Raw genomic sequence first — 25,965 nt, 5'->3', positions numbered from 1 at the left:
GAAAAATAATAATTGAGAGGTAAGAGTTGGATAAGAACACTTAAATATCAATGAAAGTCCCTTAACACTGTGGATGAATTTTTAAATCACATTACATAACACTTGCCTCTATCCTGTTCCCCAAAATCTGATCACTTCAGAATAAGGTTAAATCTGTTTCCTCAAAATCTCATTCTTGGTTCTGATATTATAGATTAATGTATAGCAAAAACATAAAAAAGTAAGTAATGACTTATATTTTTTTTAATTAATAGTCTTTCATATAGCACAGGACATTTGCATTAGAAGAATACAGATGTGAGGAAAACATTCTGATGTTTACATAATGTTAAGAATATTTAATGTGTTATACTTAATAAGAAACTGCAACATGCAAATTACACCATAAACCAATAAACACAGACATCTAAAAAAAATATTCACACACATGCTGAAAATTGTAATTTATAAATCAGATGTCAAGCTGCTTTTATCAGTTCAAAGAGGACTGAATGTCACTTTTGCTCAAAATTTTCCATCTCCTTGTCCAAGGACACACAACTTATTAAATATAACAAGTAGCCTTGGAGTGAATTCAAGATTTTAATTTATTTCAGGAGGCTGAAATCAGAAGAGATGTTATAGAAAACTGTTTGGAATAGGGCTTCAAAAAGAAGCCAACGAAACCCTGGCAATTAAAGTCAGCTTGAGAGCCTAAACAACTAAATTTTCTCAGAGCTGGGCATTTATACTGAATATTTAGTAAAGACCCAGTAACTCCTGGACCTTAATGTTAGGAAGAAGATTTTTCAAAACCTGTATTTTTTACAAAACAATGGCATGTCATTTGACTACACCAACTAATGACCCAGTGTCGCTCCCCCCAATGCCGAGTGCACCTTATCGTGCATTACAGTGAAGCCAAGGAGATCTCTGGGCCTTTGCTGCTTTACACCGTCAGACGAAGAGATCGAGAAACAGCAAATGCCTTTAGCACAGATCAGAGAATCTACGGTTATGTGAGAGTTCTCCTCTCTTGTCAATTGAGGTGCTTTTGGTAGAATTGACTTAAAAGTCTGGATTCAACAGGCAGAATCCACAAAATATGTAATATGTATGGATGGAAACAATACAGATGTCGGATAATAGACTTTGGTAGCAAGGGGCCAACCTTGCAGCAATTAAAAGCAAGATGTCAACTGATATACTATGAAGTTTGGAAAAGGCAGGCAGATGTTTTGTGGTTTGCAAAAAACCCAAACCAACACAAAACAAGCATTCCAAGAGACATAAATTATCAAGGCAATAAATGGTTAAAAACTATTTTTCTGTTTACTTCTACTTCCATATTTTCTTGCAGTCTTTGTACCATGTTCAATCCACCTATGGTTTTATGCATATTCTCCTCTCACTTTTAGTATGATAATATTTCCAGTTACAATTTGCTGCCTCAAAATTGTAACAATAATAAATAAAAAACCACAATGAAAGTAAAGTAGAAATGTAAGCAGTAATCAGTTAAATAAACTAAAAATGATAAGTACCTATATGTTTTTATCCTCTGTCAGTAAAGATACTATTTCTCATTTTATTTTAGCTTATGGTCTTTAATCAAGGACAGAATGCTGTAACTGAAGTGACGTATTAAGTACCATTGACAACTTCTAAGTCAAGAAAAACATCATGGATACTGGAATAGTAACCTACGACTGCATTTCTATAGACCTGCAGACACCATAAGAAATTAAAAGCAAATGAACTGAAGACTAGAAGCTGCAGTAGAATTCCTAAAAGGAAGAAAGAAAGTGGCACAGCCTCCTTAAGGTGAAAAATAAGGTTCATGCTGAAGAAATACATCTTATACATGTGCAAAATTAACTGGATATGTTTGAATTGACCTGAAAATGCTTTTTAATCAGATATTGCAAGGGAACAATGGAATGCTGATTCCCCCCACAAAAAAACCCAGAACTGAACAAATTTGCCAGGAATCCAACCAGAAAAGTCATTATTGGCTGCATTTTGCCCTTGGTGTGTGCAAACACGGTCCCCATGACATAGTAACTGAGGGCATACCACTTCTCATATTTCTATTTTTCTGCTTTCGCTGCAGAGAGTATTATTTTTTCAGAAACTGTGACATCAAAAACTCAAGGCTACTACCTGTCAATTACAGCAAGCAGAAAATCATTAGATGGGTTCACCCTGTGTGCTAAATTTAGCATATGTGACTGACATACACACAAGATTCAGCACTCTGTATTGAGCCACTGCTCTCTATGACAACTCTGAAGTTACTAAATTCATACAACAGTGTATTAAACCTGGAAAAATAATTAACCTGCAATTCACTTCTAATATGATGGCATCATGCCTGAGTAAGTCTAACTTGTTAAAACCCATGAGAAAAGGTGGCAAAATTGCAAACAGGAACAGCAAATAAGCAAAGCCCAATGAACACAATCCTACCACCTTAAGAGTACTTTGTATCCAAACATTTCTATCACTTGAGAGTGTCTGAAGGAAAAACTCTTATACAAATAGCCACAAGAGATAACCTTCTCTAAAGCAAGAACAATCTCAGGAACTACAACTTTATAGAAATTCTTCTATAATTTGCTAGAGTTCCTACAAATGACTGCCTATCTGCAAGAAAAAGAAGGGGCCCTATCAATGCGCATGGGACCAATGATGAAGTCTGTTTCAACAATAAAAACTTGAACAGTATCTCTTACTTACCGAAGATGTTTACCAGAAAGATAAGAAAAGTGTAAGCGTGTGAGAACACTGACATTCAAGAAGTAAATTGAGAAGAAACGTTCTTCTTCATTCTATTGCCTGTTCAAACAACAAATAACTTCAGACACCCCTTATTTAATATAACTCTGACTCAGCTGAGCTCTAATTCATGAGAGAAGGTAATAAGACTGCTGGGATGAAGAGGGCGGTCCTATAATTTATTCCTATAAATATCCTTAAATAGTCATAAAATGCTTTACATCCCTTTTCTGCAAGGGTAAATAAATACCATATTCAACTGACCTGGATATTTCTTTGTTGCCTTGCTCTTAGTGGTTCCTTAAAAATATTTAATTAAAAAAAGTAGATATACACACACATATATATGCTGTATGAATGTATTGACTGTGAAGTTTACTAACAAACGTAAAAGATAAGCATTACTTTTAAGACAAAGTAGAAATTTCTGAACTTTCACAAAGTTCAATTATGTGAAATCAAACTGATAAAGGCACACATTTAAATGGACTTTTGTGACCCTGCTTATATATTTGCTTCAGATAAGCTTTTGCAGAATAAGTAACTGGAAAATGCATAAACCAAGCACATCATTTAAACACGTCTAGCTGATGAACTAAAAGAATATAAGCATCACATTTTAAAATATTGTGGTGGTTTAGATCTGCACAGATTTTGTTTTTACTAACTATTTTGGAAAAAGTAAATTGAAATCCATTCTGACAAGACCTTGGCACAATTCAAAATGAACTGCAAAAGCCTCCATTGGTTTCCTTAAAAATTGCAGCATGTTGTAGTTGTATTAGCTTAACTTGATTGGTAGACTGCAATGAACAATGAGCAATTTATCACTGTTGACAGAATTCATCTGAAATTTACCCTCAAAGTAATCAGTCACTCACAGCATAAAATCTCAGCAGCTATAGTTACCCAGAAAATTCTGTTTTATACCTAAAGCTATGCCATCTCAGAAAATGAAGACTGTCAAAAATGTCAATTTTAAGTTCATGCTTTAACAAATTAACGATTACAGCTTTGCCTCATTTCTAATTGCATGAGGATCTGCTGGGAGAATGGAGAACACATGACAGCAATACGGGAGTGGAGTGTCTCTCTTACGAGGAAAGGCTGAGGGAGCTGAGTCTCTTTAGCTTGGAGAAGAGGAGACTGAGGGGTGACCTCAATAATGTTTATAAATGCCTAAAGGGGGAGTGTCACGAGGATGGAGCCAGGCTCTTCTCGGTGACAATCAATGATAGGACAAGGGGCAGTGGGTGCAAACTGGAACACAAGAGGTTCCACTTAAATATGAGAAGAAACTTCTTCACAGTGAGGGTGCCAGAGCACTGGAACAGGCTGCCCAGGGGGGTTGCGGAGTCTCCTTCTCTGGAGACATTCAAACCCCACCTGGACACATTCCTGTGTAACCTCATCTGGGTGTTCCTGCTCCGGCAGGGGGATTGGACTAGATGATCTTTTGAGGTCCCTTCCAATCCCTAACATTCTGTGATTCTGTGAATACAAGTGTCACAGCACTGTGAAAAAGTTTACAAATACAAAAGTTAACTATGTACCACAGCAGAAACACTTAAAATCAAACAGTAATACCACTTACACATTGCTAATAATAAACTGTCTGTAATAAGATTTGAACCATTTTCTGAATTTAACTTTTTCTTTTTTAATCAACAGCCAGGACTGTTGAGTGCCCCTGGCTGAAGCACAGCAGAGATGGGGTGAGATTCCACACAGCAAAAGGCACCTCAACTGTTGATGCCTCCGGGGTGACCGTGAGCTAAGAAAGCCCAAGTGGCAATTTCACCTGGTCACTCAATGGGTTGACTTCAGTACGATCTGAATTGCTCTTCAGTTTCCTAGGACGTACAAGACATTCATGCAGACAGGACATATGGGAGACCAACGCCATCCTCAAATGGCAACTGGAGGTTACACCCACCAAAAAGATTTTTAAAAAAGTTGCAGAAAAGGCTAAAAAATTAGCAGGAATACTTATGTCACAAGAGATGCTTGGAATGAAAAGAAGCCTACAAGGAAAATATCAAGAAAGAAAGCTATTCCTTGGAGGTCAGAAACTATCTTTACAATAAAAGGAATAGTATGAAAAGTCAGGTTAAGTCAGACCTTGTTAAGAAAATAAAATTCTCCCAGCCATTTCACTAGAAATACAACAAAAGAGAGGCAGTGAGGTGATCTGTGGTCAGCACAAGAAAGATGAGATAGAAGCTAATGGTATATTAGTCTTTTGGCTGCACACTTTGGCTAATATTCTGGTTTTCAGGAGAGAGCTCTATCTTGATAAAAGGGACCAAAAAAAGTTCCCCAAACTTGTAATTCCAAAAGAGTCCTTTAGTCAGGGACTCCAGAACAGACTGCAGGACTCTGAAAGAAATGTTGCCTCAATTAGATGACAAGAAGAGCTAAACAATTATTCCTAACAAGTCAGGAAGCAGCACTTTGTGAAGAGAGAATGGCCAAGGCAATATATGTATGTTGGACTTACACACAAAAAAGGAAATCTGAACACATGTGCCCTTCAGTAAGACTCTAAAGATATTTTCAGGAGCTAAAGGAGATGAATAAATGAAATAAAGTGTATTACAGGTTTATCTGTAAGTATGTGTACGGGAACTACAGGTATGTTGTGTCAGAGTAGTCAGATACATTTGTTTGGTAAATAAATGCTACAGCAGTTATAACTCAGATTTTAATACCATTTGATAAAGCAACACGTGATATTAGATTGGAGAAGATTGCGGTTAGTAGAAGGACTGGAAGGTGTGTAATGCAAAGAATTGGCTGAAAGTAAAGCAAAACATTTTGCCTTGAAATGTGAACCTTAGTTTTAAATACTGATTTTTGCAGTTGTGCTTACTTAGTGTATTAATGACTGTGGCAAGAAAACAGTAGTAGTCTAATGCAATTCCATGCTGGAACTGCCCATTTAGAAGGCAACAGGTAAAAAACACATGAAAACCAGACTTATCATACTTGCTAGAATAGCAGAAGTGTAAAGACAACACAGTAAGAATCAACAAGCATTTTTTGTGGAATGTCACTGATCAGAAACATGAGAATATGAAAACTTTCGGTGCGCTAATTGAACTCTATGTCTGTGAGCAACCAGCATGGTCTAACCACAGAAGATTGATTCTAATGAGACCCGAGAGAGAAACACCATTTTACAGATAACCTAGATACCATTAGAAATTGAAGCTATGCACTATTATGGGTTACTTTGTTCAAGAAAGCAGAAAAAGCCTAATGAACTACCAGAAACACTGAAGGAATCACAATTCTCTCTTTTACACCTGACAGGAGCTTTGTTCCAATGCTTTCTGTCAGAGCTTACCTGCCTTGCTTCCCTTGTTCCTGTATCTGTGCTCCTGTAATAACCAGCTCAGAACTAAGCACAGTATTTCAAACACAATGACAAACTCAAATAAGGAAGCTTTTACATAAATAAACTAACCTGGCATGACCTGTAATTCTGTAACAGCAGATTGCAAGCAAGAAGGTAAATAAAGTCTGAACTCTGACAAAGCATAGATGTTTTGCACAAACTGCACAAATTGTACTATCTACTTTCAAAAACCCTTTCTGCCTTTCTTTATGAAATTATTTCAATTATGACATTGCTCTAAATTCACTTTGAAAGTTACAGAGAAAAGTTGGCTAATAAGTACAGTAGTTCTGCTAGTCAAATACAAAATTTGTAAAAGTGTATTTAAAATATTCTAATCAAATAATATTTTGTTTTAAAGTAAACGATTTTATGGAAAACTATACGACTGTAAACTGTTTATTAAAAATGCAAGTTCAGTAAATAAGAGCAAACAAGATCCTGCTTGAATAAACTTTACTGTTCTAAAGATTTCATAAATTAAATTGACTTGAAAAGGGATGCATATATCCAAGCACTGATACAAACAACTCATTTTTGCATCAAATACTTTAAAACGTTAGCATTCACAACTGCCTTCAAAATGGTATGCTGCTTACAAAGTACAGTATTACCCTGAATGCACAGTGAAGGTTTTTACTCACAATGTGACTACTTGGCTCTACATAAGTTTACACTTAATGGTCCCTTTTATTTCTTACTGTGGTCCAAAATTCAGAATGGCTAAGTGTTACAAACTGTTACTAGAACAAGAAAAAAATGATGGTGATAATATTTTTTTCTTATTAGAGAGAAGGCTACTATGACATCAGTAGTAATTAAATTATATTATTCCATTTACTGCAGTCATTTTTAAAACCTGCAAATGTGTATTTTATCAAAATCAAAGTATTCAAACTACACTTGCAACTAATTCACAAAAATGTGTGTATACTTTTGGTGTACTTGCTTGCTTTTGGCAGCTACACAGGTCAGTCCTAACATTATCATAGGCTGCATTTAACAGAGTCAGAGATATTTATCTATGATTAAAATATTAAACTAAAACATCTATTAATCCAACATAATTATTCACTGTTTTCAGAAGAATTAATTGAAAAATCACAAAGGTAAAATAGGATAATAGAGGAAGGATTTCCTTTTAAATGGTTTGTATTTCAATGTTTATCTCACATAAGCTGTAAATCATTCCTTTCACTATAGCTTCAAACACGGTTCCTCTGGATAACTTCACATCTGCCTTTCACACAGGTGAGGGGGAATCCTACCTTAGTATGGTATTCACAGACTTCACATTTTTACCCTTTTGGTACTACAGAATAACCTCTTTGAAAAGTTTCAATCCTGCAGCTACCCATAAAGATAATATGTTGAAAAATACAGTTACATTTTAATCTCTTTAAGCCTACAGGCATTTTTTTACTCTATACCTTCACTGCTCGTAGCCTTTAAAGTCTCAAAATGCTAAGACTCAAGAAGAAAATAAAGCAGTGGGTTTGGGTTTCCTTGGCAGATTCTGATCATTGACTTTTTAGAAGTACCTGTAGAATAGTGTGAATTGTGGAATACCTTGTATTGGTTACAGAAACATTCCAACTCGGATTAAGAGAGAAAGCGTACATACAAGCGGTCCACATAAAAAGATTGTCTCCGTAGTAAGATGTGATTATTTAAACTTAATCTTTTTATCTCCTCTGGCTTGATTAATTTCTCTACAGGATGAGTAAATCTGGGCACAGACTTGGTTATCCATGACCAGAAAATTTTCTTAAAAAAAAAAAATGAGAAGGTTCGATGAATGTGTAAATACAGCTCACTTTTGCAGCTACTAAAAGTTAACATGGTTAAGAAATCATACTTAAGCCCTATCAGAATGTGCCTTAACTTACAGCAAGCATAAGAGAGACATTTAGAGATATTTTTTTCAATATGCACTCTTCTCAATTTGTGAATAAATACACGCTAGTGCAAAATATACTCAGAAGTAAGCTTGAAGGCAAAGTAAATGTAAGCTTTACTTAAGGCAAAGGCCAGTGCTTTGTAATGTCTAATGAGCAAGTAGATTTTGATTTCTTTGAATGAACATAAGGCTGGGAAAGCAGAACCTACTGATCTACATGACAAAAGTCACCTATCGCTGCTGTGGGAAGAATTTAACACGTACATTGTCTTTGTGTAGGAGTGCAAAGAGTGAAACTCGGGCAGGTCTCTGCTAATCACAGGTCTCAAATCAGGCGTGAATCAGCCGGCAGTTTAACAATGGTATTTTTGATCGGTGACGATAAACTCACGACATCCTTTGGAACTGTTTTAACTGATTCACAGGTTAAAAACCAGAGTGAGCTGTGTGAGAAGCAAGACAGGAACAACAATATTAATAAAAATTGTATATGACAAGTATTCAACTACAGGGTGATTGAATACTAATGATGTGATGTTCTTCAACAGCCACAGAACAAATTTTCTTGCTGAGGTCATGCTAGAATGTTTCCAGAAAACATTTCATGTCTGCCATCCAGGAATTCTTTTGAACAGTGTGTTGCAACTACTGTCCTAGAAACAAGATCTGTGGAGAAAATAAATTTGTAGTGATAGGGAGAGAACTTCAGAGGAAGAAGACACCATGGAAGACACTGGTAACATATTACAACTTGGATGATTATAAGTAACTATTACTTCAATTATTAAACATTGTAATAGTTGTTTAAATGGGAAATGGTAAAAGCTTTTTTTAGTGATAAATACATTATAAGTCATTCAATTAAACTGAAACATGTCAGTATTCAGCAGTTAAAATATTTTGCTCCCAAAATTTTAAAGATGGTCAGAGTACTGCATTTGTGGAAATCTGTCACTGAGCACATTCTGAGTTTATCAAGACACTAAATCTACTTTCTTTTCTACTCTGCCCTGCTGAGATTGCACCTGGAATATTGTGTCCAGTTCTGGGCCCCTCAGCTCCAGAAGGACAGGGAACTGCTGGAGAGAGTCCAGCACAGACACATGATGATGATGAAGGGAGTGGAGCATCTCCATTACGAGGAAAGGCTGAGGGAGCTGGGTCTCTTTAGCTTGGAGGAGACTGAGGGGTGACCTCATTACTGTTTATAAATATGTAAAGGGTGAGTGACACGAGGATGGAGCCAGGCTCTTCTTGGTGACAACCAATGATAGGACAAGGGGCAATGGGTTCAAACTGGAACACAGGAGGTTCCACTTAAATATGAGAAGAAACTTCTTCACAGTGAGGGTGACAGACACTGGAACAGGCTGCCCAGGGGGGTTGTAGAGTCGTCTTCTCTGGAGACATTCAAAACCTGCCTGGACACATTCCTGTGTAACCTCATGTGGGTGTTCCTGCTCCAGTGGGGGGACTGGACTAGATGATCTTTCAAGGTCCCTTCCAATCCCTAACATTCTGTGATTCTGCAATACTATCAGAGGTTTTGTTCTTACTTCTGTCTTCAGACAGGTTCATAGCTGAGAGATGGGACTGAATCAAACATCATGGCTTGGTAGTCTTCTTTCCTTAACTAAGGTAAGAAAACCTTCAAAAGCCTTGGTATTGAAATCTTTTTTCCCCTGTCAAATCAGCAGGAATATATCTCTTCCACTTTTATTCAATGGGAAGCGAGAAAAATGTCTTTATAGACCACCCACTAGTTTCAAAGATGAAAAGAATGATCAAGCTGAATTTCATGGTACCCATCTGAAGCTCCAGATTTGAGCAAAATGCCACCATCACTAAAAAAAAAAAAAAAAAGACCATAGGACTTGCTCCCTTCATTCTGCTTTTATCAATCAATCTTTGCAACAAAGGAAAGACGGGCATCCTCCAGCAAATGAACATGGATTGAAATCCTGGTATTTGGTATGGAGAGCCAAGGAAGAGATTGAAAAGGCTAAATCTGAACTGGCACTCATCCCATCTGACCACGAAACAAAACCAGCACTGATGAGATAGCTACAGTGAAAATATAGCTATAACACTGCTTCGGTGCTGGGTTCCCGTGTATCAGCTACTGGAAAGAACACTTAAAATAGAAGGCGTAACAGGTTGAAATGTATCACTTTATGCACCACTACGGACATTTTTAGACAACAATATTAGTAGAGTGTAGTAAGAGAAAAGGGGTAAAATATCTTTGTTGAGTTAATTTTCTACTGTCAGGTTCAAAACAAGCTGTTAACTCTCCCAACTGTGGAATTTAGAAGCAATCTATGACTTCCATTGAAGAAGACAGACTAAACCAACTGACTTCAACTTATGCCACTGAGCTCATCCAAAGGAAAAGAATCACTCCAGCATGCAAACGACACAACACAAAACATGAATTATTTAAAATTATATTGTTTACCCTAATAATTACTTACACCTACATTTCAGCTTCATATCTAGTTTCTAGTATAGGTTAAATGAAGCAAGCATTTGCTAACAGAAAGCAAATGGCTATGGAAGGACTTCACTTGGTTGCAAAGTTTCTTTCCTCAAATGTAGTAACAGTAATAGTAGCGAGCAGAATCCACAGAAGTACTGGAAGATGACAAAAAAAACCCCAAACTAACAAACAAAAAAACCCCCAAACCACCAAACAAACAAACAAAGAAAAGCAAAATCATTCCCCCCCAAAAAAAAAACCCAAAAACCAACAAAACAAAACCCAAACAACAAAACAAGACACCAAAAAGGCTTTTACAGTACGAAAGTAAGCTGAAATTGAAGTTTTCTTGACACAAAGCTCTGAAATTACTGCCTAACAACTCTAGCAGTTCCTCTCACTCTTATGCCCTGAGGAGCAGGTCAAAACTACCCTTAACTTTCTTTCAGCCCTGACATTTAAAAGTCAGCCTTTCTTCCAAATATTAATGTTTTTATATATTACAAGAGCAGTAATCAGTATAATATTTTGCCCTCCTCCCTAGGCTTTAATATTTTTGTAAAAGAGGTGAGGCAAATAAGACTGGAAAAAAAAATATATATATTCTGTATCTATGACATACTGTTACAGTTCCAAACCCATTAATGACTGGGACAAAAGAGTGAGATTATTTTTGGCTGGCACTGTACTTCAGAATTATACAATGGCATGAAAAGTCACTAATGTTTGGGAAATGCCTGTGCAGCTGGAATACTCTCCAAGTTCTGATATCTGAACCATAATGTAGTCTGGTAACGTGTGTAATTTGAGATCTCAATTTGATAAATACACATAACTTGAATCCTTCCAAGAAATAATGTGACTGTATTGTATCCTGTAACGTGGGCTCTGGAGCTTTGTATGCTACAATGAGGCATCTAAGTTTCAAGAAACATACACAGCTAAGCTTCCCAAGGGTACCAAAAATCTTAATCATTTCTTCATGCAACTCCTGTGGTGTTAAGGCCACTGTGTTTCTATGGCCTAGCTGAACAGGTGCATTGGTGTTATCCACTCCTGTACAGAATACATGTCAACTCGGGCAAACTTCGTGAACCCACCGCTCTGTAGGAGTCTATAAACAGACAAGCTGTTTCATTAGCCTTACCTTGACAGAAGCACATAGTGAGTGTCAATACACAATATACATTTAGAGAGTGACAGAGAAATAGATCTTGCCAAACAAATCCTAGTTTACTGCCTTTCTTTTTTTTTAAATTTAAACTAAACTTACTTTAAATGATCCTTGTTGCTTCAATCTTTCCCAAAGAGTAGCTATGAGATACAATAAAAAAGAGCCCTAGAAAGAATAATGGAATCTCTAAAATGCCAAAAAATGATACTGCAGTTCTATTATCAAAAAATTCCTTGTTGAATGCTATTCCCAGTCCAGTAGGCAAAAAAGCTTACAAAACATTTAACACACTATTTGGCTTTCTGGCCACAGTTTCCAGGAGGAACTGAAGACTGAACTTCATGCATTTTTTTTCAGGTTTTGAAATTCCCTGAAGCCATCCTCTGGCCCACTTTATGATCTAGCAAGCTTTCTCAGTCAAATCAAATACTTTAGAATTAATTATTTCTTCACCTCTGCCTGCACATCCTTCTCTTCCTTGTGAAAGAAAGATCTAACAGAAGGATGCAACAATCAGAACAGTAGAAGAAATTGCATATCAATGGATATGCTGAGCTGGCCAAGACTGATGAGCATATACTAATAACATCACAGGTAGAGAAAAAGGTACTGAAGAATATTACCTTTCAGTCCTCCACCATTTACCATTGAAATGGTGGTGTCAGGACTCTCCTAGATTCTTGATGCAAAACTCCTGAACAGAAATGGAGGGAGTACACGAAAGGCTGTGTGCCTGTAAGATGCACAGCAGTAAGACTATTAATTTTAATTTGACATTAAGATCTTGTATATAGACAGAAAACAGATGATACCAGTGCCTCAACTGCTGCATTTGACATCATGTTTCCAGTAACTGAATGCCTTATCAACGCTGACAATGTTGTATAAACTTGCAATGGAAACTTGGGTCCTAGACCCATTGTACCAGATGCACTTTGAAGCCAAACGCAACCATACTGATCTAAAATCCGAAAATGTGCCTAGTAATACTGAATTAGTCAGTGGGCTTAAGCAGTACTGCAGACTCTCTTGTTATAATTTCTACCAAAGCACAGAAATATCCATCTTAGACCAGCAGGTACTTTCTTCATACGCAGCTTAAGTAGTTTACCTTAAAATATAAGGGAAATCTAGGTTTTACTTCTGGAACATGAGGAAGATATTTTCTTACAAGGAAGAGAACCTACATGAGGACCCCCAGATAGGTCTGGACTGTACAGAACCATTAGCATTCATTGCTTATTATAACAAAAGGTACATGCAGTTACAGGGAGCAACAGTGCCGCATAGTAGTTACTTCATATCTGATTCACATTTTTCGGTCCAAACAACTAACATTTGAATCTGTAAAAATACTTCACAAAAAAACCCACAAACCCTTAAAAAATTAAGTTACAGAAAATACCTGGAAAAAAATTAAGCACTGGCTTTTCTTCCAACCTCATTTCTTATCACTTCAGCTCTACAGGTAATGTTTTTGTACAAAAATATTGGAATACTCTTACAGAGCCAGAAAATTATTGCAGCAAGTTGAAAGAATGTCTAGGATTGCATATCTTACAGGGAAAACTAAAAACCTAGACTTTGCTGTCTGTTGATCAAATGTTGTTTTTCCAGTAACATGATTCCATAGTTTAGCATATGACCAGCTAATTCATATTTAGGGGGCACACCAGTAAAACTTTCTAACTGAGTATGCATTTCTGTTTTAATCTAACACAGAGAGCCCTCAGAATATCTACTGCCACATTCTAGTTTGCCTTTTGATGACTTTTTAAAAAGAAGCTCACAAAGAAGTAAAAATACAATTTTCCATTAACAATACTACTTCTCATTGTTAAAAATTTCTTGCAAACACTATGTATTAGAAAAGAGAAGAACATGCCTAGAACTTGTGTATTGGCAATTTATTCTACCAAAGATAAAGGCTCTACCTAAGGCTTTATATCCAGTTGCCACAAAATAAATTCTCAAATGTCAATTCAATTAAACATCCTTCTCTGATTTCATATATACATTTTCTCTGAGAAGCAACAGGGCAAAACGTGAGTGTCCCACAACATATCTGTCCCCAGACGAAGGCTGGTGAAGCTGACACCCCAGAGCTAATTGCCGATGTCCCTGCTCATTGCGGAAGGGTTGGACTAGACTGACCTTTGACCAACAAAAACTATTGTATATCTCCATTATTCTCCAAAATGCAGGGATCTAATGTATCAGAACAACTACTGCAAGGTAACAGAAGATGTAATGTCACTGGCAGTATCTAAAGTAATACCAGACACAATCCATGTTGCTTAGGTTACTTCAGTGCACACAACTACCTCTTTCCCAAACACTTTACCAATCATAGTTACGACCATTAGGAATAACACTTTGGTCTAAGACTATGCTAACTATATGGTCAGAAAAAGAGTCTGCAAGGAAGAATAAAGCTTTAGCTAAATCTTTCTGCCACTTATCTCACTACATAACAGCTTTTAATTCATAGAATCATAGAATCATTTCGGTTGGAAGAGACCCTCAGGATCATCGAGTCCAACCATAACCTGCTGTTCCATCCCAAGCCAAACATGCTTTCCATTTTTACCAATGTATGGCAACAAAACACTTTCAGAATAACAATATACATTTTAAAAACAGTAGCAGCCCCTTCTTTTCTCTTCTAAAAGGCAGTGAGTGATTTTTATCTTAAAAACACAGTCACAAAGTATATTCAACATGGCACTGGAATGCCCACTACTTTTGTGTTCATCCAGTTGGTTACCAGCTGATTCTCAGCCTGTATCACTTGGAAAAGTTCTGTGACAAACTAGATTATTGACCCTTTTATATGGCTACAGCACAGTAAAATTCAGAAAAACGTAACCATCTCTTCCAGAAATGTATTTCCAATTATTAGAAACTGAAAAATGACTGAGGATAAACTGTTCATCCAAACTAGAAAAATAATTTAAATAAAGTCCATTTTTTATCTCCACCTGCTGGCAGGTTTTCATGATATGGCTTCCATGACACAGCCTGACTTAAAAGAAAGACATCAGCAGGTAAAACAGGGGAATAAATTGAAAAGCCAAACCAAAAATAGCACGAAAAATGTGACACCAATAAATAAGAAAGTAACCAGGACAACATATGAAGCATAGGTGCTGAGAGGGAGAAGAAAAAACAAGATAACTCAGAAAGAGACAGACAATACAGAAATACATTTTATGTCTCTAATGAATTTACATGATACAAACGTTAATACTAGATTAGATTATTTATACAGAAGAATCATGATATTTTTATGCTCTATTTATGCTTACTTGACCTGTTTTCAACACTTTTTTTAAAAACTACCCCAATTTACCAGATTCCATGGTCATCTGAAGTAATCCATCAAGAGCACTGGAAAGCAGACCTCTATTGGCTACTTTTAAGTGACTTAAAATTACAGGCATACATTGGTATTCCAAAAATAAGGCCTTCCCTTCATCTGTCTTCAAGTCAGTGCGGAGGGAATCCAATGCTTGAGCCACATAATCCACTGAAAGATATCAGAATACAACCAATAAAACTTCTAGAATCATAGTTCCATTAAGCAATATGTGAATAGCTATCGTGAGAGTTACTGTTGCAGACAAATGGCTGAAAAGATTAAATTTTATTTTTTTTTAAAGAAATCCTCTGCCTGTTTTTATTCCTTAAGAATTTGTTGTAAGTGAAGAAAAAGACTAACTACAACTCATATGTTGAAGAAAAATACAAAGCCCTTCTAATATTTTGCTTAAGAGAAAACATGAGCTTGCACAGTTTGAGACAATGTTGGTTTCAACATCTGGGAAGGTTCTGTTAGAGGAGTCAAGGACTGATTTGTCTGAATAAGAGAAATTACTTTCATAAGAGCAACTACTCCCATTCCTTTCTATAAAAAACTGTAGTTTAAGTTTCAATGCATACATTTTATACACCCATCCATTGTGGAGTGCACTAAATTATACAAAGAATGTCGATTAAGTGAAGCAATCTAATTTTCTTAATTTCCTGAAGTCAAATCTTTCTCAGTATCTTGGAATAGCATTGATCATCTGGAGCACAGAAAATTTAGTACAAGGAAACAGTTTATCGTACAGCAAAAGTTTAACCACGGCGCCACCTGCTGGATATTGACATTTTGGAGAATATAGGATTTATGCTTAAACCAAACGTGCTACTTTACCATTAGATGATTAGTGCCATGTGGTCAGTGATCGAAATTCATACACAGTGATATTCCACATATGTTTATCAACAGATCATATTTTCCATGTTATAGAAGCCAGCAGTAAAAAGCAACCATGAGAAGCTGAAGTGATTCATTCTAATCAGTAGCATTCATCTGCTTAGGGTAAGTCTCTGCGATAACTTTCTTTTTGCATCATTTTTATCAAACATTTCTAGAAATGAGAGTCTTAATTTAAGAGTAATTATCATGCTTCGCCAAAATATCTCAACTGAAATAGTTCCCTCCAACAGCTGAAATACCATATATATTCATTAATGATGTCAGGGTAGTCTTCTACCACATTTAAATCCTGTGTTTACTGTAAATACAATATAAATACAGCACAAGTCAGTTAAGCATAAAGACATTTTAAAATACAAACCATCCTGAGAAAAAGATAGCAAAAATAGAATAATGGAATAATTTAGTTTGGAATCTCCTGCCCAAAGCAGGACCAGCTCTGAAATTAGATCAGATTGCTCATAATCATAACCCCACTGAAAAATTATATGCTATCGAAAAGATCTGTGCTTTTAAAATGTCTTTGAAAATGGAAAAATGAGTGGCTAGTATCACAAGCAGTTGGAAAAGGGTTACAGATAGATTCATTCTCATGCTATGCTTGTAGAACTCATTCTTGCAGAAAATCCTGGTTACGCAGCACCACAGTACTCCTAAGTTGCTGCAGGTAGGCAGTAATCGCTTCTTATACTTGCTCTTAATGGTATGTAAGTAGTGTTTTCTGCCTGACTTCCATAAAAAGGATCTGTAACAGCACCTATTTTTCCCCATTTCCCCTGAAGAGAGCAAAGACTTCATAACTGAAGGCAGCAGTTAACAAATCAGCCAAGAGAAGAGCTACTCTCTTGTTTTTCACATTTTTTTCTCACTCTGCCCAGACACAATCTGATTCTTGTAAACTCATAGTGCCTACTTCGAAACCTTTACCTGCTCCCTCTCCCATGAGGTAGTGAAGACCCAACATCCCCTGCTTCTCTGCCAGCACAAAATTACATGGGTTTTAAGTAGACAATTATACCTTACACTACTATTATACACCTTCTGCCAAGTGTGAAAGGTGGGAGGGTCCTGGGAACAAAGTGGAAACAGATAAAAACTCACAATGAAAGGAAAGAGTCACACACCCTAGATTCTTTTTTTGGTTAACAAAAGGCAGAAGCATGAGCTGAAAAGGATGTAGCTGTTTCAGATACAATAATCTCCTAACAGGCATTGAAGGCTGTCTGGACTATATTGTTTTAGAAGATATTTTTTTTTCCAAAGGAATAAATACACAAAAAAAATCAAGTCTTTATACAGTCAGAAGTTCAACTTGATATTATGTGGCAATTATATTGCATTTAGGATTCAGAGAGGACTTATTAACTCTGCTGCTTTTATGCTGATGAGCTCTTTTTGCACAGGTGAACAAAACTGCTTCATAGCAATCACTGAAACCACCATTTAATTAAGACAACTAAATCAAAAGAGAAAGCTAATAACAGAAGTCAAAATAAGACATTCTTTTGGATTACTCATCAAATCTGCAGAGTTACCAATTAAGAACCTTCAAGCATTATTCAGATTAAGTACTACTGTTGAAGTTTTCAAAGTCATATATAAACTAGAGATAGGTATTAATTTGTTTAAATGACCAAAGTTAATTTTGTAGGTTATTCTCTGGGTTCTGACAGAAAAGTATACACCAATCTCTGTGTCAAAAGGATAAGGAAGGAAAGCACTAAAAAGCATTAAAAATCTACTCATAGTGTGCTCAACAGTCAGAGCTCACAGAAACAGTCCATTTTGTCATCACTTTAAAGAAAATGTTACAGTCTTTTCAGATCATATCTGTTTTCAAAGAAGGCCCCACCAAGACTTGCCACAGCATCTTGAAAACTTGGAAAATTTTGGATAAAAAGGTGATTTTTCATGCTAGGCAGGTGGCTTTGAATGCTAAAACATTTTTATGTAAACAGAACATAGTACCTTTGTAAATAAGTTTAACAGGAGAATCTGAATGGACAATATCAAGAACTGCCAGTTTCGATGTTGACAATGTTTTACAGGTAGCCATTTGCAGTGCCAGACTTGGTAGGAGAAGAGGTGAGCAGCAGACAGGTAAGGGCTGGAGTACGAACTGTGTACTGAACTTAGACCAAGCAACAAAGCAATTTCAGGACATACATGGTATCGCAATTCAATCTAGCAATTCTAATCCACTACACATGCAGCTTTCTCTTTGTGACTATAGATCCATCAGAAATAACTATGAACATCAGACTTATCTATAAAGACAAATGCAGCAAAGTCGTGACTATGTCAGAAAAGAAACACTTCACACTGAAGCTGATCAGCATTTCAGGGGACAGGTAAACAACCTACTAGCTTCAATAGGACAGTGAAATTCTAGAACTGTGCAAAATCTGCTACTTATTTCAGTTTATAAAGAGTAAGTAGCTATGCCTCTCCATGCAGTAAAGATCTTGGCAATCCTATCACTGCTGTAGTGGCAGTTCAACAGAATTACCAACATCTCTTTTCCCCTTCTTCAGAAATGCTGATTTGTCTCACAAGAACTCATCATACTAAAAACAACACATAAATTCCAACATGAAATTAACAATAGCAAGATTCATACTTGTTTCCAGTATATTTTGCTTCACAAGGTAGTAAAACACAAGTAAACCCACTTTTCACTAATAAAGCATAATAGACACTACAGTATCACTGAAACAGTTTTTGTCCAGGTACATGACTGAAATAAATAAACAAATAAATTTCAAAAAATCAAAACTTACCTTGTGTCACTGTTTTAAGCACAATTAAAGTTGACAGAAACCTCAAAGGCATACAGGAACTCTTAAAGAAAGCTGCTGATTTAGCTTTATTCTCTGTAGACTGTTCAGAAGAACTCAGCAGCTTTCCCTTACTTACTATGCCTTTGAAAATATCTTCACCAAGTCTTCTCATTGTCGATGTCATTGTTGCATGCTGTTTCAAACAATGCACACAGTTAGTGTAAACATTAAAGCACATTAAAATCCTGTGTACTATGTAGCAATATATACATTCCCCTAGAAATTAAATATTAAATAGCAAATGGTTTGACTATGTATCAAGTATCATCTGAATAGGCTACTACTTTGTGTTCCAAAAGCAGGTGAACATTATCATGATGCCTTATCAAGACACACTTCACAAAGAGACTTGTTAGTGAGGGCCTCTGATATGCTGATGTTATTAGAGTTGCCTCTGGTTCCAGGACAGCTCAGCTTCAGTCAACTCTGTTTTGTATGGATGCCTGAAGTTACGTCCTGCTAAAGCATTTACAGACTGAAGGTCTAAACATAAACCTTAAGAACATTGTTCAGGTAAGACCTATTAGACTTTTCATCATAAACTGTACAGAAATATTACTTCTATTGAATTTAAAGTCAAGGTATTTCCAAAGTTTCCTATCTTCTGTTTTAGCAAAAGCAATATTGACAGCACTATGCACTACACTGAGTCTTTACAGTACAGCTACTGTCTTTTGCTTTATTATACTACCAAATATTTTCATACAGCATTCTAGTTAAAGGGAGTAACGAACGTCCTGTGGTTGGACACTGAGCAGAAAACAGTAAAATCTAAATTCCTTCGCTATTTTGCCACACACTTCCATCAATTTCAACAAATCTCATGCATAAAGTGAGCTTAAAAATATTGCATTTTTGAGTGCAAAAGTTTTGTAGAAACATATGTAAAAATATAATTTCTGAGATGCTTAGACACCACAATAGAGACCACATACTTATGCAAACTGTGTTTAGATACACAATGCAAAATTTGAAATTAACTTGAAAAATAATTATTTTTTTTCATTTGCCAAGTATCTATGCTAAACACTATGAATTTATGCTTTGCAATGACAAAAGAGTTTCTTTTATATATACCACCTGAAAACATCCACTTTTCATATGTGTTTAAAACACAAAATCCATTATCTTCTGGGAATTTAGTTTTTTTAAAAAAACAAACATACTGCAAGAGGACCACTTCTTTTACCTGATTACCATTGTCTAGCTGTCTTATGGACCAGTAAATAAATTTAATCACAGGCACGTGTAGTTTAGGATTCACAAATGGCATCCACTGGAGTTGCTCAGTAGCTATAGGCAAAAGCTGTAAAAAACATACAAAAGTAAAATTACATGCAGTATATGAAGTGAAAAACAAACAAAAAAACCTCCTTTCTCTTGGAGCTTAACAGATTCCATATGCAAATACTCATTGGGCAGATCCAGTAAAAGTAACAGAATTTTAAATTTTATAGAGGTTTACATGCAAAGATGTAGATACATTATGTGAGTGCAATCTCAATAAAGCCAACCCAAATGGCTATAAATCTTTATTATAATGAAGAAAACCAGTAAAAGAAGATTTTCTGAACACCTCATTGATTTCCAAACCTTGGTATCGCCAGAAAGAAATAAATGTGTTAAAAGTACAGCATAGTATCACATTTTATCAGTCATAAATTGAAACTTTAATGTCTGATATAGACACCAAAATATTTTAAATTATACCTATTCATCTCCTTAGAAAAAAAGAATTATGTACAGTATCACACATAAAATAGAAGACAAATTATCAACTGACAAAGTGACCTGAAATAAAATGCTGAAATTCTCTAGTTGAGACATCACACTTTTTCTTAAAAACAATCTGTACACTTTACGAATTACAAATTATCTATTATGCCTCACTGCCTGAATTAATACTGACTTATTAACAGTGATTTTGTTTTAATTATTATATCCAAAGCATGTATAAAACAGGCTGACCTGTTATATTCTCGGAATCATTTAATAAAACACATAAATCCGAAAACATATTAACACAAGCAAACAATTCAAATCACTTTACCTTCATACACCTTTCCTGGGTGCAGGTATTTTTGGATGTCTGGGTAACAAGAGGTTTATAACTGTCCCCTTTTTCTTCTTGTATTTTTATTCTGCTAAGGTGCTGGTCTGAGATCCAATCCATAAGAAAAGTTAAGAGCTCATAAACTTGTGAATTCAATGGTAGCTGTAATATATCCACAAGATCAGATATTTCAGCTTTCAAGTTAATGATTTTTCTAAGCCAAAACAGTAACAGACTGAAATATATGAGAGCACATTCGTTCTGAAATATTATGCATAATTTAAAGGATGATGAAGATATGCCTGATAAAATCTGCAAGGTCAGTTACTGCATCTGGAGCCTGTGGAAATCCTTATATTCAAGGAAACAGTGATCTTGAACAGGCCATATCTGCTCTGTTGGACCTTGTACCCAAGGTTTGAGAAGGCTGTATGTTATTAATATAACTTGTAACTTATAATATAGCTGGTAAATGTAAACTGTATGTGGATCAAGGGGTGGAAGATGGCAATCCTGACCAGGACACCACAGTACATTGAGGAGTCAGAGATCCACATCACGGGTAACCCGAGCAGCCACAGCCTGTGCTGTGCTGCACAGATCAACCAGCTGCACAGTTTATCTTGTGCTTGGCTGCAGGATAAACTCAGCCTGTAACAGAAGCCTGCAGGCAGCTGCCACTTGGTACCAGCGACACCTCCTGCCTGGCCGTGCCTCTGTCTAAAAGGGCAACAAGAAGCTCTCCTGCAAACATCCTTCATTAATAGAGTTCTTTCCTTGTTAGAAAATTACATAATAGCTTGAATGGCCAAAAGAAGGAGCTTCTCTCCATGGATGGGACCTGCTCAGTGTGCCCTGGAAAAATCCTCCCGAGCTCTATCTGATGGTGCACAAAGGCAAGGTTCCCAGCATCTGAAGAGATGCAAGATGTACTCACTATCTATATATATTCCTTCTCTTACTCTGTCTTATAAAAACAGCTGTTTCATTAAGCCATTTGTTGTCAAGTCTTTCTTATGGAGGTCCAGAAAGAACCTTGCATTGCCTCTCACTTTCACCCCTCACTCCCCTCCCCACTGCAGAACAGGTACTATTTGTAATGGTTTCTGGGTGTTAAAAAATACACACATCATGTATTCGTACTTAGAGAAACAGTTATAAAAGGCCTGGGAAAAAATTTTCACATACAGAATCACTACATTTTATAACCATGGCCAAATGAATTACTGGAGAAAGCAAATCTTTAATGTCCTTTACATGTGAAAATAATCATTTCACTGCATTAGACCTTCTTTGCTTTATTGCTTACAATCCACTGTTGTTAAAATTTAACTGTGTAACCAGCGTTGTTAGAAAAAAGAACACAGACTTCATTAAATTGTCATTCTGTCCCTCTTCTACACTGCAATGATATACTCCATGACAGATACCCAGAGGTAGCTGAAGAAAGGCTGTGCAAACAGGTCTCTAAAGACTCTGACAGTTTTATTGTATCTATCTTCAGAAAACTGTTTTCCTCTTCACTCAGGACTATAACTACCAATACTGTTTATATTTCACATGCAATCAAAGTACACTAAAACCTATGTAAACAGAGAAATATGTTGGTTATATATACACAGGACAGTTTTAAGGCATCTGGTATAGATTAATTAAGTAGGATGGTGTGAATACCTCCCATTTGACTGTTTAGCCTCTAGCTAGAGAAAATCATTACCAGTTGGAAGATGCTGGCAGAGTACAAGCAGAGGACTTGCTACTAAATGGAACAATATGGAGACAGAAATAATTTCATTAAGTGATGTAAGAAGATATTTTAAGGAAAACGAGGTGACTATTTTGGAACTGTGTATGAACACGGCATTTATTCTCTTTTCCTCAATAAAGACTATTTATCAAAAAAAAAAAACCCTCACTAGTACAAACACCTCTGTCTTAGAAAATTAAAATTCTTTATCCGATATGTCTGATTAAATGCTTTTTAGCTGGTGTTATTCATAACAACAGTGCTGTACTTTTGCACCGATCAAAATGAGTTTAAGACTTGCTCTGACAGCAAAAGAAACCAGTTACAGTGTAAGCAGGTTATAATTTCAATTTCAATTAAAGGATGACCATATCTTCTTACATAATACCATATATAAAAATATACATACATACATAATATACAGGATATATCAAAGAGATGGATCCCATTTCAAAGCAGTATTATTTCAAACTAGGTCCATCTTTTTGAAACACCCTGTACTCTTTAAAGTAAATCTTTCATTTTGCCCAGTTCTTACCTTAGCAATTTTTGATGTTACCATCACTTTTTCATGCTTGACAGGTTTACTTTGTTGCACTACTTGACATATACTCTTAGACTTCTGTACCGTTAAAAATTCATGCTTCCTCTACAACAAAATGTAACAATGAATTACATTTCACTTGCTACCTATAAAGGAAGAAGGTACATGTAAGAAAAATCCTTACTTGTAGATTCTCTAAACGAGCTTGTACTTTTCTGGCTTGACCTTCCAACTTCTTGTTCAGCTCAGTTACATCATTTAACTGAAAGAATAAGAAAATATTAAAGTATTCGTAAATTCAAAAATCACTTCTTGATTTAATTATCACATTGAAATAATTTGATGAGGCTGCTGAGCAGCTGAATTATTTAAGTTCATTTTTTTTTCTACCAAGCAAGTCATTGAAACAAAATCAAATCAATTGAAGCCTCCTCAACAAACTACAGAATCACAGAATGGCTGAAGTTGGCCGGTACCTCTGGAGGTCATCAGCCCTCAGCTCCAGCAGAGTCACCTAGAGCCAGCTTCCCAGTACCTTATCCTGACAGCTATGGAATATCTCCAAGGTAAGAAACTCTACCACCTCTCTGGGCAGCCTGTTCCATGATAAATAAAACAGCAGTAGCTCTTCATTGACCTGCTGCCCAACCTTTCAGTTTTCAGGGGAAGAATAAGCACCACAGTGCCACTCCAGGTACACAGGCACTACATATTTTATTACTTTTCATGAAGAAGTGACATAAAAATGGAGCACACACTTTAAGGATGGTCTAATAGTCTTGTTAATGAGGAAGGTGGAAATTTTCTTCTCTGCAGAATGAAACAGTTACTAACCACACTACAAAACCAGTTTGCTCCATGAGAAAAGATGAGGGAAACCGTAACTTCCATTTAAATACAAGAAACATGCTCTATGCATACAATAATCAACAGCATGATTATCATGGAAGCCCTCAGTTTGCACAGATATGCAAAGATTTTATAGTGAGGGGAAATAAAGAGACAGATGGGTAGCACCAGAACCATCAACACTCTAGGAGTTAGGTCAGACCTTCTTAAAGAGAAAGAATAAGGCTCTGATGTAGATTTTTTTCATACCGAGACTATCAGAACTGTAATTAATTCACTGAATAAACAATGACCAAGTAGTTTAGATAGCAATTCATGTGTCAGCATTTTAACAGTGAAGTTAAAGTTCTTAACAGTTCTTAATCCCTGTATTACTATGAACCACTGTCTCAGTTGAAGTACTGAAAAAATATTGTCTTAATTAAGATCTGTAAAAATAACTGAAAATACTGAGCAAAGCTAGAAATATACATTCTACTTCTTATTTAATAGAATCAGCACAGCAATTCAGCACAAGGTGGATTCTATTATTTTACAATACTTTTTCTCCATCCATTCTCAATTGGCTTCAGACGACAAGGATTTGTCCTTCCTAACAATCAGCTGTTGCTAGTGGGTCAGAGGATTAAGTCCAACTTTTTTCGTACTGTAAAATATCCGAGAGGCTAAACTTCAAGTACTAGAAAGAGGTGTGGAAAGTACTTTCAGTCATTCATACAATTCTTGTGTTACAGAAACAAAAAATCATCAATCTGGTAAACTTAAGCTGTTCAAATATTTCAAATTGTTGACTGTAACTTGTAAAATTATTGATAACAGGAAATAAGTCCTTTTACCTGTTTTCTTAAAGAGTCATTAATTTCCTTCAAGGTGTCGAATGATGACTTGAGCCTTCTATTTTCTTTAGTTATTTCCCTTAAGGCTTCTGTCAGCTGTTTAACTTCTGCCTCGTGTTGCTATAGAAATATCAAATTTAAAAATATGATTTACAAGAGACTATTTTAAAAACAATTCTAAGCTATAGTATTAAAATAATACGACAAACTTTCAAAGTTTAAGTTTGTAATTCTTCATGGCCAAATTTGCAAGTTGAACCAGTAGTGAGAAAAAGAACATCCACACTTCAGGAGAATCTATAAAGAAACTGAGATCAACGTGCACAACCAATTGCTTTTATTCTTTCCTGATTCTACCCAAAACAGATTATATCAATATGTAAATTTCTCAGACAAGTGAAATGTGGGCAAGATTTATGATGTAAAACTAACAGCAAAGCTTTTACTTACATAACTATGAAAAACTGTGATTCTCTTTTGCAGCGACTTTTGAGGTTTCAAATAGTTTTTCTGGCTTTGCTCACTCTGAATCATGCAGAGCAAGAAATTAATCCTGCATCTCTTAGGCTAGTGGTCTGATTTATAGCACAGGCATATGAATTCCTAAGTACAACCCACACATCCACTGTTATTCTTCTCATTTCCCTGAATCTTATTTTAGATTTAATCTTCTCTGGACAGCAGTGCATCTGGTGTACCTCAGATCTGATAAAACAGCAAAGTTTTATTTTACTGAAAATATTCCAGCTCTATGTACTTGCTATTTTTAATTTCTCCCCTTCCATGAATTCACTATTCTTCACTCATTCACTCACTGTTTCTCTACTTTTCAGTTTCCAGTCCTATCCTTTCTTTCTACATGTGCAAATGACAAAAATAAAGCATAGCAGAAGTTTAAAGGAAGCAAGCCCTAAAGAGATCCTTCTCTGGTTTTGGTATCTTCCAACTTGAGATATTCTGTGATTCTAAAATCACAGTAACTTCCAGCTACACAGAAAAAAACATCTACAATTCCTTTTTTCTCAACTGTTGCTCTTCTTCAGCCAACAGGATCAAAGCAGCTGTGGGCAAAGACATTATTTTCTAAAGCACCTACCCACACTCGGCTATGACAACATG

General features: G+C 36.0%; 1 protein-coding gene across 1 annotated transcript in view; it reads right to left on the bottom strand.

Moving 5' to 3' along the window:
• The window catches only part of CCDC138 (coiled-coil domain containing 138), a gene marked incomplete at both ends in the record, with an annotated part of 37,440 nt that overhangs the window by 1,866 nt on the left and 9,609 nt on the right, over positions 1-25,965 (bottom strand). The window contains 7 exons of the mRNA XM_080363454.1: positions 15,063-15,239; positions 18,758-18,950; positions 20,007-20,123; positions 20,868-21,032; positions 23,156-23,266; positions 23,346-23,423; positions 24,847-24,966. Coding sequence (XP_080219580.1) covers positions 15,063-15,239; positions 18,758-18,950; positions 20,007-20,123; positions 20,868-21,032; positions 23,156-23,266; positions 23,346-23,423; positions 24,847-24,966 — 961 coding nt within the window. The remainder of the gene's footprint in view (positions 1-15,062; positions 15,240-18,757; positions 18,951-20,006; positions 20,124-20,867; positions 21,033-23,155; positions 23,267-23,345; positions 23,424-24,846; positions 24,967-25,965) is intronic.

This window comes from Nesoenas mayeri (assembly GCF_963082525.1).
Source record: "Nesoenas mayeri genome assembly, chromosome: 1".
Taxonomy (NCBI): Eukaryota; Metazoa; Chordata; class Aves; order Columbiformes; family Columbidae; genus Nesoenas; species Nesoenas mayeri.
This window is presented reverse-complemented; position numbering and strand designations above follow the sequence as displayed.